The sequence below is a fragment of the Dromiciops gliroides genome, chromosome 4 (genome assembly GCF_019393635.1).
Source record: "Dromiciops gliroides isolate mDroGli1 chromosome 4, mDroGli1.pri, whole genome shotgun sequence".
In the NCBI taxonomy this organism is placed as follows: Eukaryota; Metazoa; Chordata; class Mammalia; order Microbiotheria; family Microbiotheriidae; genus Dromiciops; species Dromiciops gliroides.
The window spans coordinates 487,628,624-487,640,862 of record NC_057864.1 but is presented as its reverse complement, the minus strand read 5'-3'; the positions used below and the strand labels follow the sequence as shown (position 1 = coordinate 487,640,862).

Genomic DNA, 12,239 nt, shown 5'->3' with positions numbered 1-12,239 from the left:
GTCTTGCTTGTCTCACTGCTAATCCCCAAGGTTGGCATTTGGTGATGCTTGGGGTGCTGTGGCTGCACTAACACTTGACCTCCTGTGCTCGCTGGGCCCTGGGCCACCATAGAGCTTCTTGCTATTTCCCTGAAAGTCTTGGGCTGGGCAGTCCTGGGGCCTGCTGGCTGGAGGGCAGGGCCTCAGGCAGATGCCTCCAACAGTGATTAGGGTTTGCAAATATGACGGCTCTGGTCCTAGGCTTCTCTAATTAAGGGCTTCTTGCAGTGGCTCTGCTTGGTTTCTTTTAAATCTTAGATTCCTTTCAAAAGACCAAAAAAAAAAAAAAAAAAGAGGTAGAAAAGAGTATGCAAAACAACGTGATGAATTATTGCACTTACTTCCCTTTGCATCTGGGCTGGGTTTTGTTTTTTTAATGATTTCTTTCTATTGTTAGCATTTATAATTCAGTGCAGGTCAAAGGATCAGCGTTAGAGGGAAAGGGAAAGGAATAAACATTCATTAAGTGCCTACTACGTGCCAGGCATTGTGCCAAGTGCTTTACAAATACGCTCTTTGATCCTCACAACCCTGTGTGGTAAATGTTGTTATGGTCCCCATTTTACAGTTGGGGAAACTGAGACAGACCAGAGGTCGAAGGACCTTGACTTAAACCCCCTTCTATAGCTCTCAGGATCGTGGAGCTAACACTGAAAGGCCCTCAGGGGCTGTCTAGGCTAGCTCCCTTCTTTTAGAGGAGGAAACTGAGGCCCACAGAGTTTAAATAACTCCCCCAGGGTCACACAATGGATAGTAGTGACATTTGAACTCAGGTCCTATTGATGCCGTGCTTCCCCTCAGGGGAGGATCTAATGATGAGATTCTGCACCGTTTAATGTAACAGATAAACCCCAGGGATGGATGGATCAGCTCCAAATGATACCATCCACCGAGGCAGAAAATAGAAACAAAGGGAAGGCAAAATCCCCTCCCTGCTTCAGCGGGACACTTTGGCTTTCTCGAATGCCTTTCCCATAATAGCCTCTGACTCCTTTCACATGTGTCATCTCCCGTTATCTTTGCAAGGCCCATGTGAGAGCAGGCAGGGCCGCACATAAACCTCCTGAACCCCGGGGCAGGGAAGTGACTGACTCCCCAGCTGGGGAGCAAGGCTGGGGCAGAGCTGGGTCTTTGGACCCCCCCCCATTTTGGTGAAAATGCTAAGATCTATCCCCACCCCACCCCCCAGACCCTTCCAGGACCAACCACGATGCCCCCTGCCCCCAGCCTGCAGTATGGGCTTCAGTTTGTTTTCAGTGAAGGTGGATCTGGGCACAGGCAGGCCTTGGCCGGGGGACTTTTCCTCTGCTCTCTGCCCTGGTGTATTTTTAAACCCCATTTACATCACTCTGTTGGCTTTTCCCTCATTGCTGCCTGGATTGCCATTGTCCCCGAAAGAAAGCAATGCGACCATTTTAGGCCGGGGAGGTTGAAATCTGCCCGCCACGTAGCAACCGGCCCCAAAATAGCAGCTCCTGCATCACCGGCCAGGCCCCAGACTGGGGGCTTTGGAGAGAGAGTCCAGGGCTCCCTTGTTTTCAAACTACCCAAGTCCTAGGAGGGAACAGCAAACAGCCCATACAAGGCCCGACCTTGGCAGGAAGCTGGGCCTGGATGGTTTTCTTCTTGGGGTTTGAGGTTGAAATAACAAGCAGTTGCTGCTCATCACGGCAATCACAGACAGACTCTGGAAGACACCTCAGAGGCCAACAGTTCAGCCCCTTCCTGTGACAGACAGGGAAACTGAGGCCCAGAGAGGTACTAAGTGATTTGCCCAGAGTCACAGGGAACCAACAGTTTAGAAGCAGTCGATTCTCAAGGGATCCTGGATGTCACTCAGCCCAACTCCCATGATGTCAGTGCAACCTTTTACCGAGTTCTTGACTCTTCTTGTCTGATGGCAGAGGATTACAGCCCAGGCCACCTCCTTCTACCCCTTCCTGAGGTTTTCAGCCTTCTTCCTCATTCCTTACTTGGGAGGTTACCCTTTAATTAGGGGATGCTAGGTGGTGTAGTGGATAGAGCCCTGGCCCTGAGTTCAAATCTCACCTCAGACACTTACTAGCTCTGTGACCCTGGGCAAATCACTTAACCCCAATTGCCTTAAATATCTGGGGCCATCTCCAGTAGTCCTGATTTAGATCTTGCCACTGGTCCCAGAGGGCTCTGGAGGAGGGAGGGCATTTAATGACCTTGCACAGCTCTGCCTCACTTACATCCAATTCAGTGCAAGTCATGACATCACCCTGGTGTCATGGTCCTCTTTGAGAACAAAGGGCAAACAACAGTAACCCTTTAATTCAAACAAGGGAAGGAATGGAAGAAGTGGAGAAGGCTTGCCCCACCCTCCATCTTTTTGCTTCACTCTCAAATGATTGCCTTGGAGTTGGGACTCTTCCCCATTTAAGGTGTGTAGGGATACCTTGAGCAGTTTGGGGAATCCAGACTTCCCAGTCATGTTGTTAAATGAATAGAATACAGAGGATCACAGAAGGAACCAATTATATTGAAATAAAGATGTAATATCCCCTACCCCCATGCAAGTTCATAGATGCCCAGAAATCTTTAGGGATCTGTGGACCCCAAGTTCAGAACCCCACCCCCCCCCACAGAAAGCCAAGTAGCAGCTAGACCTTCCTAGCATCTAGTACAAATGTCAAGGCCAGATTCCTCCTGGGCCCAGATTTTGACAATGGAATCCCATGTGCCTGGAGGCATAACCAGGAAGCCAGCTGAGTGCTTATTAGCCCCTTCTTCTTGACCTATTCTGCTGGTGTCCCCCAAACCCACTAGGAGGTGGGACAATGAGGGTTAAGTGACTTGCCCAAGGTCACACAGCTAGTGAGTGTCAAGTGTCTGAGGCCTGATTTGAACTTAGGTCCTCCTAAATCCAGGACTGGTGCTTTAAGCACTGCGCCACCTAGCTGCCCCCTACTTGTCTCTGGATAAACATGTTTGCTTAAAACCATGGCTTCTCTTTAAACCCCAGATACTCCAGTAGTACTCTGAAAGGGCTCCTTACTCCCTTTCCATATTCTTGGCACAGAAGGGTTGGGGGGAGAAAGAGAAAAGGGGGAGCCTTCTGCTCATGGGCCCTTACCATGGGATGCCTCCCACCATAGTTAGAAAAACAAAAAAGGCCCTGCCCATCCCCGCCATGCTGTTTGCTGCTATCTGGCATGCTGGTTGGTTTCTTTGTGATTTCCTGCTCTTGGGCTCTCTGGGGTGGGTGAGGCAGCACCCTGGATTGCATGCTGGGATACCACTGCGCTGATGTTTCTTACCTAATTTTCTCTCCTTTCTATCTATAGAAATATTATGGGCTGGATACAAAATGGGGTGACATCGAGCAATGGATGGTATGCTTTTTGAATCACAGGTTTTAAAAATCCAAAGAGGTTTATTGTTTAATTCTTCTGCCTGGAATTCTGTAGGTCTTCCCTGACATTGAGTTGGGTTTAGAGACTGACAGCTTCTTAGTAGGATTGTGGCATCCCCCGTAATCAGATATTCTGAAAGCTGGATTTTTTTTTTCTCACAAAATTACTTTGCAGTTTATCATTTTCCTTTTCCCTGTAAGACTGTCCTAAAAGAAAATCCATTGAGCTCCACTAGGGTGCAAAAACGGAACTCTGGTGACATTTAAAAGAAAACAGAGGCAATTTGTTATTCATTCATGTGAGTTATTGGAGTGAAAATAACTGTTCATTTCATTGCAGCATGAAGCAGCCCCTCTGGTCGGGGGGAGCCCGAATCGCCAAGCCCCGCATTGAGCTTTCTAGGAGAGATGGGGAACAGGCTTGTGTTATACCACGTCCCAGCCTTAGCATTAAAGGGACACTTAGCCAAGATCCCACTGAATGCTTGGCCCAAAGCTCCCCCATCCCCTGTATCTCTATGTGAGCCAGACTCAGTAGAAGTCTTAGTATGTACAAAGTGAGGCCAAGGGAAGAGTCCAAGGTGAGTTCAACTCAAGGAGAATCCAGATTTGGGGCATTTTTAAAAGAAGCTAAAGTTGTGAGTGAGGGAGAAGAGATGAGAGGTTGAGCTTGTTCTGAGCACCCCAGGCGAGGGGCTCTCTGCAGTCTGGTTTTAACTGTGATTTTAACTTGAGAAATGATTCTTTAAAAAAAAAAATGAAGATCTGATCTGTAAAACTGAGTGGGTCCTAATCTGACCAGTGGAATCAATCCACTGTCCCACTCCCTTTCCCCTCCCCCGCCAGGTGACAGCGCTTGCTAATTAATATCTCAGATTCATTCAACTGCCTCACCACAGGTGGTGAGTACCCAATGTTCATGTCTGTCTAGCTGAAGATTTGATGTTCATTTAAAGGAGTGTGGGTAGGTAAAACTCCAGTTCGCCAAAACTTTCTTTCCAAATAAACAAACAAAAACATTTTCTTTAGTACCCAAGGAGGATAATGGCGTGCTTTAAGGCAACGGTGTGAAATTCAAATAGAAAACCACAAATTAGCATGATTTGTGTTGTATCGAATTCTTATTCATTTTGTTAAACATTTTCCAATTACGTTTTCATCTGGTCTAGCTAGAGTTTAGGCTGTGAGTTTGACACCTTTGCTTTGAGGGATTGCCAGATCTTGAATTGATTTGGATTTATAGGGGACAGTCCAGGGTAGTTTTTGTTTGGATTCTTTGAAATTGGGTAATTGGCGAGGGCCAGCGGGATGGAGTGGCTGGAGAGCCCTCCTTGAAGCCAGGGGTCAAGTCCCGCCCATTGTAGATACCATGTGACCTTGAGTAAGTCAGTTTACATCTCGCTGCCCCTCCACATCCCCTTTCCCCCCAACCCCAACTCTCTGAGAAAATGCTGCAAATGAAAGCACATACCCAGCCTCCATCATCGCTAGAGACACACCATAGTCAGCCAGCATATTCAATTAACCAAAGTTTTCCCATCCCCTGGTGAAGAGAGCCGCTCTCAAACAGACTCTACAAATAGAGATGAGCTTGTAATGATTGTTCATCAACAGCTCCGCAAAGCTACCTTAGAAAGAGCGGGGCAGCCCCCCATCATGGTATGGGATAGACAACATTTCTTTTGACAGAAAGACCAAATTTTTCTCATAAAATCATGAAAGCCCCCTTGTGTCAGACACAGCAGGGCAGTTTCTGGCATGAAAAACAAAACAAAAACCAGATTGCTTCTGTTGGTGGGGAGGAAAAAAACATTTTATGCCCTTGTCCTCCCCAAGCTCCAGAGGAAACCTGGCCATTCCCTTTGCAAGTAAAGAGCGCTGAATGCTGCTCTGAATGAATAGGTCCAAGCGAGTTACTTTCAGTATGGGGTGCACTTGCCCACTGTCTGCTGGGTAATTTACACTAGAGTGCCGAGCCCTGCCTGTCCCACCAAGGTTCTGCCCCCATCCCTTTTATCCTTGGTCAATACAGGGAATGGTACATGCCTCCAGCTGCTTTTACTGCCCCCACAATCCCTTTAGGAGGTCTTCTATTACAGTTCAAATAAATAAAGGCTTGCAGCACAAACTCTTAGATGCAAACCAAAAGAAAAAAACAAACCCAACCCAATAGCGATTTGACATTCGTGGCAGGAAAAAAACCCACAAACAGAAACAAACAAAAAGAAAAAACAAAGAAAACTGAAATGCAGGAGGCAGCTTCCAGCTTTCTCTCAGGGAAATCAGTCTCAGCTATTAAGTTGTTTTGGCTCCATCAGACTCTTCCTTAGAATATCAAGGTTTCTTTTTTCCCCAAAGCAATTTTGACATTTCTGCTTTCAACCTTTGCTGTTCTTTCTTCCTCTGATGCTTCGTTAGGAAGAGAGCGAGCGATACTCTCATAGATTCCGAAGAAATCCATCGGTTAGTATGGTCTTTGTTCCTTCCTCAGAGCTTGGCCCAGAACTGATGTCTTATTTATGCTTGTGGTTGCTAGAGTAAACATTTACTTCTAAGGTCCTTTTCGAAGGAAGTGACTGATCCTGTGGTTAAGTGGGGGCCACGACTTAGGCAGATACTGGGAAAATTGCGGGGGACGTTTTGTCTTAACTTTTGGGTGTTTTTTAGAAGTGTTTGGAAGTGTTGGTTACTAACAAGGTATGTTTGGCAGCCTGTGTGTGTTTCCCCATTTTTCCCCTTTGCCTAATGAAAAAAAAAAGGTGTTTATATGATATACTGGATATGTGCATTTATAAATTACCGCACGCTGTTAACTAATTTCATTTTAAGAAAGTGAGCATAGTAGATCCTGACAGAATCAGGTGTAAACAGGTATGTAACAAGGCAATGAGTAGGTCAAATGGATTATTTGGGATCCATCCGCTTTGCTGCTGGAGAGTGAAGACACTAGCTAGCTCTTATTGTGATATGTCTCTCACCTGATTCATGGATTTTATCCACTTAATCATTGGCTCAAATGTGATTCTGTCGTGGAGACGTAAATCCACCTGTTGGGTTTGTTTTGTTTACCACTGAGACTGTTGGCATTGATGTCATCACTTGTGTTATTTCCATCATTTCATGTGTTTTTTTCATCCTTTCTTTTCCAATAGGCTTCTGATGAAGATGAGCGCATGTCTGTGGGTAGTCGCGGAAGCCTGAGGGTTAGTAACCAAATTATTTAGTCTTACTTACTCCTTGTGGAACCTTTCTGTTTTCTCATCAGAAGACCAATAATCTTTTCCCCCAGGTTTCCCAATCCAACCCCAGGTTTATATTCATAATAAACCACATTATAAAGAATCCTTTGTATCCAAGCTATTGGCATGTCCCAACAAGAGGGAAATAGGAGCATCAGCGATGGCTTATCTACTTCTTTTGATGAACAGTCCTGCCTGAGTGCCTCTTGAAATTGAAATGGTTTTTGCATGAACAAAATCAATGCAGCTAGGATAAGAAGAGAACCCACCGAGTAGGGAAAAATATTCCTATCAAATACCACTGATAATCTTAGATATTTATATATTCTTTGCCGAATGCAAGGGAAGTAATCTATATAATAGGTTGAATACACACACATATAAAGTATGTGTGTGTAATATATATGTATGTGTGTATTTGGGTGTCTGTCAACTTTTATCAGTGATTTTTGATGCAATTATTTTTTCTCTAATTTTAGCTACATTTATTTTATTTGTATAAAAGTTTCTGATTTTAGGGAGAAATTATTAGCCCACTCATCCACACATGGGGATTTCCATCCCCCAAATGTATAGGAATTGACACAAATAAGTAAGACCAAGAATCATTCCCTATAAATGGTCAGTTTCCAAAAGAATTTTATTCATCAGTAGCTGTACAAATAAAATGCTCCAAATTACCAATAATAAGAAAAATGCAAATTGAAAACCTCTGAGGTCACAAGTGTCTGTTCTTGTGGTTAGGTGCTGGGAGCTCTCGTTTTTTTAGCCCCTACACGGTTTCTGTAGCTGCTGCTGGATCTCTTTCCCTTCTGTTTCTGTTGTTGCCTTGGAGAGGTTACCAATAACACCAAATACTTTCAAATGTCCTCTGCTTGGAAACTGCAGCTTAGATTTTTAGCCAACTTAAGAAAACAAGTCCAACCTAGAATTATGGTTTGGAGCGTGAACGATGCCAGAGCCTCTCCTAATTTGTCCAGAGAGCCTGCAGAAGCCCCAGCAGCCTCTGAGCATAATTAACCTCGTGGCCAGAGCAAGTCCTGAATACTTTCATATTTGGACAAAGACTGTTCTGGGAACCTCACCAGAGTATAAGCTTCTGGTGGGCAGGAGCCTTTTGTTTCTGCGTGCTCACTTTTACAGAGTAGGTGCTTTAAACGGGGCTAGCTGTAGGACTGAATGGTGCTGTTGGGCAACATTTTGGTAGATGATGCCTTTAAGATTCAAAGGATCATGGGATTTGGAACCAGAAGGGCCTCAGAGATCCTACAGTCAAGGCCCCTCCATTTCACTGATAAGGAAAGTGATCTCTCTCCAAGGCCCCCTGAGTTGTAAGGAACAGAGGGGGAAGTTGACCCCCAGTCCAGGAGCTCCAAATCTGGCCTGTCCTTCCTGTAGTAGCCTGCCAGGTCCATTTTCTAAATTAAGATGGGGGAACAGAGTTGGATCTGCTGTGCCATGATAGGAACCAAGCAGTAATTGGTTTGGGCTAAAGAGCCTATTATAGTTAATGAAGTATAAGGTAATTTCTTAATGAATATCGGTGGTTCATTATTTAGCCTATTAAAACTTGAATTGATTATTTTTTTCTTCCTGAGATAATGTTTTTATAAACCTTTGTAAATTCTGGTGATCAGATCCAGTGTACTTTGGGAACTGAAGTGGAGAAACTGAGATGTTTTTATTTCCTCTCGAATCAGCAAACTGACCTGTGGGTACCCCTTCCTATATTTCTTTTTCTGAAGCAAGGTCACCTCTCATCTGTAATAACAAGGATTAGCACTTCTAAACCCATGCATTGTATTGGTGAACTAGATTAAATCTACATCTTTTTTTACTAGTTAAATCACATTTTTACATGTGGAGTCCCTCCACCTCCCTCAAGGGCACATCAAAATCTGCCAGAATTCTTTGTAGTTCTAAATGTCCAGCCGGTAACTTCTTTCTTGGCTTTTCCAAGTCGCTTCTGAGGACGGACAGATGGCGACCATCTTCATTGGTGAGGGTGAGGTGTTATAGAATTATAGAAAATGCTATTTACATTTATATTTAGAGATTTTAAGAAAGTTATTAGGGGATTCTGGGTGGGAACCAGGGAATATCATATCGAAATGAACCTGATCCTAAGTTCATATGTTGGTCAATAAAGAGTGAAATCTTGTCCTTTCCTTTATAAGGGAACTGGATAGGGGGCAGCTAGGTGGTGCAGCGGATAAAGCATCAACCCTGGATTCAGGAGGACCTGAGTTCAAATCTGACCACAGACACTTGACACTTATTAGCTGTGTGACCCTGGGCCCAAAACCAAACAAACAAAAAAAAATAGGGGAACTGGGTGGCGTAGCAGATAGAGCTCTGGGCACTCAGGTCAGTTTCCAAAAGAATTTTATTCATCAATGGCCGTACAAACAAAATGCTCCAAGTTACCAATAATAAGAAAAATGCAGATTGAAAAACTGAGGTTATAAGTGTCTGTTCTTGTGCTTTCCGATTCCTGCCTCCCATGTGTCCATTGCTCAGCAGAGTGCCTGGCATGTAAAAGGTGCGCTATGTGTTTATTGATTGACTGTGTGACCCTGCCAAAGTCCCTTAACCTCCCTGTGCTTCAGTTTCCTCATCTGTAAGATGAGTAAGCTGGACACAATGGCTTCTCAAGGCCCTTCTGTATCTATGGATCTGTGATCTACTGACAGTGTAATTGGTTGAGGAAGATTGGCGTGCCTTCCCAGAACAGACTGAGAAAACACTCATTATCTGGCACTTCAGCAGTGACCTGGGATCACTTCGCCACAGCTCATCCATCTCTTCTTTACTCCTCCTCCAGAAAAGTGTGCAAGTCCCAAGCTCACCCACCCACCTCCAGACAGGTGCCCATGACCCTCTTAGCAAATTGAACTCTGTGTCACTAAGAAAATAAATAGGGATGTTAGGACTAAATTGTTTAAAAGTTTGGATGGAATTAAAACAAATGTTTTCTTTCCTTTGGAAGTGAATTTAGTTGAGCAAAGTCTAACTTAATTTTTTAAAGCATCATTACTGCTGCCTCATGGAAAGCCTAGGAAATCCGGGACTTTTTTCCTCGTCCGTGATCTAAAGGGATGGGACTCAACAATCTTTCTAGGTCCCTTCTGCCATCTTGAGGTGGAAGCCCCTCACGGGCTTTCCCTGTGCCGATGATGTCTTCACAGAAAGGGATGTCTTGGGACTATCCCATGACCCCCCTTTTTTTTAATCCCATGACCTTTTAGGGAAATTGCTCTCGTATATGGTTTAGCAATTGGCTTTTCCTCTCTGTAACTACGTTTTTCACATCCCCGTCTTTGTTCAAAATGAAGTTCATTCGGTCTCTGATGAAAGATAACACAGGAGCAGCTAGGTGGTGCCATGGATAAAGCGCCAGCCCTGGATTCAGGAGGACCAGAGTTAAATTTGGCCTCAGACACTTGATACTTACTAGCTGTGTGAGCCTGGGCAAGTCAGTTAACCCCCATTGCCCCACAAAAAAAAAAAGAAAAAAGAAAGAAAGAAAGATAACACAGCTGGAAAGCAGGAGGAATCTCTTTAAATTGCCATGCAGTCATTGAGGTCACTGTTATAATGTCTTATCGATTTCCCAGTGGGCCTACCTTAAAATGGAACCCAAGACCTATTCCTCAGGACTGCCTCCCAAGGGAAGTGGCCTGTGAAGGGTCCTGCCCAACACCAAGCCCCACTCCTAGAGCAGAGCTTGTCATAGAGTTCCTGGGGTACATCATCCGTGTGACCGAAGATAATTTCTTGTGGGGCTCTTTTAAGGACTCTGCTTAAGAGAATCAGCCTCTCTACCTGGACATCAATAGTCACATATTAAACGATGCCTGGAATCACAGACTCTCAGATCTAGGAGGCCCCTCTGAGGGCCTTACCTGAACAAGAGCCCCCTCTTCGACCTGCCTGCCAATGGACATCCTGAAGCCCTTTCGCCCTACCTCTACTGGTAGCCCAGTCCTCTTGTGGACAACTCCATTACTGAGTCCTGTCCTTGAACCTAAATCTGCATTTATGCAGCTCTCCTGTCCCCACCTCCCTGGCACCCTCTTCCACTGCTTCTGTTGCCCCTGGTCTCCAGTGTGAAGCCCAACCCCCCTTCCCTAGGGCAGCCCTTCTGAAACTGGGAGCCTGCGCTCATCCTTCTTCTCTTCCATCATCTACCTCCCCCTCAACTCTTCTCTTCTCTAGGCCAAACACCCTAGTTCCTCCAGCTGCTCCTCAAATCTCATGATGTCAGGACCCTCCAACATTTTGGTTGTCTTGCTGAGGACAGTCTCCAGTTTTTCATTGCCCTCAAAATGGTGGTATGAAGAACTGGACACCATTCAACCGATGTTGTCTGAGCAGGACAGACTATAGCAGGTCTCCCTAGTCCTGAACTATGGGGGAGTGAGGTAGGGGTCACTTAAGAATTTGAAATTTCATCCCTGTAGAGAATTTCCCGTGTAGTATATCTTACCAGCGTTGAAAACTAGCAACTGTTTTTAAATGTGTAGTCTTGGCAGCTTGACTGATAAATTACCACTATTGTCAAACAAGTTGTTACCAACCCATGCTAGTCTGTATTTAGCACAGGTAGGATTAAGACATAATCCATTCCCTATGCCATTTTTTTTTAATTTTTTTTATGAGATATTTTATTTTTTCCGTTACATGTAAAGATAGTTCTCAACTTTTGTTTATACATGCTTTACAATTTCAGATTTTTCTCCCCCCTCCCCTAGACAGCAGGTAATCTGATATAGGTTATATCTATATATCTCTATACATATACATATATATATATATACACACACATATATATACACATAATAACATTAATCCTATTTCTGCATTAATCCTGTTACAAGAGAAAGAATCAGAGCAGTGATGCAAAACCTCAAAATAGAAAAAAAAACAACAGCACCCAAAACAAAAGAAATAATATGGTTCAATCAGCATCTATACTCCACAGTTCTTTCTTTCTTTTTTTTTCTTGGATTTGGAGATCCTCTTCTATCATGAGTTCCCTGGAACTCTTCTGTACCATTGCATTGGTGAGAAGAATATAGTCCATCACAGTAGATCAATACTCAATGTTGATGATACTGTGTACAATGTTATTCTGGTTCTGCTCATCTCACTCATCATCAGCTCACGTAAGACCCTCCAGGTTTCTCTGAACTCTTCCTGCTCATCATTTCTTACAGCACAATAGTACTCCATTGTATTCATATACCACAACTTGTCCAGCCATTCCCCAATTGATGGGCACCCCCTCAACTTCCAATTCCTTGCTACCACGTAAAGAGCAGCTATAAATATTTTTGTACATGTGGGTCCCTTTCCCCCTTCCATGATTTCTTTGGGCAAAAGACCTAAAAGTGGGATTGCTGGGTCAAAGGGTATGGATAGCTTTATCGCCCTTTGGGCATAATTCCAAATTGCTCTCCAGAATGGTTGGATCAGCTCACAGCTCCACCAACAATGCATTAGTGTTCCAATTTTCCCACAGCCTCTCCAACATTTATTATCTTCCCTTTTTGTCATTTTAGCCAATCTGATAGGTGTCA

General features: G+C 44.3%; 1 protein-coding gene across 13 annotated transcripts in view; it reads left to right on the top strand.

The window, feature by feature from the left end:
• Window positions 1-12,239, top strand: part of LRRFIP1 (LRR binding FLII interacting protein 1) — a 199,956-nt gene that overhangs the window by 122,966 nt on the left and 64,751 nt on the right. For 10 of the 13 annotated variants that reach the window (XM_044001588.1, XM_044001587.1, XM_044001586.1 and 7 more), the window contains exons 4-6: window positions 3,351-3,398; window positions 5,837-5,881; window positions 6,571-6,621. In XM_044001588.1, coding sequence (XP_043857523.1) covers window positions 3,351-3,398; window positions 5,837-5,881; window positions 6,571-6,621 — 144 coding nt within the window. The remainder of the gene's footprint in view (window positions 1-3,350; window positions 3,399-5,836; window positions 5,882-6,570; window positions 6,622-12,239) is intronic. The other 3 variants (XM_044001585.1, XM_044001581.1, XM_044001582.1) reach the window with 1 other exon arrangement.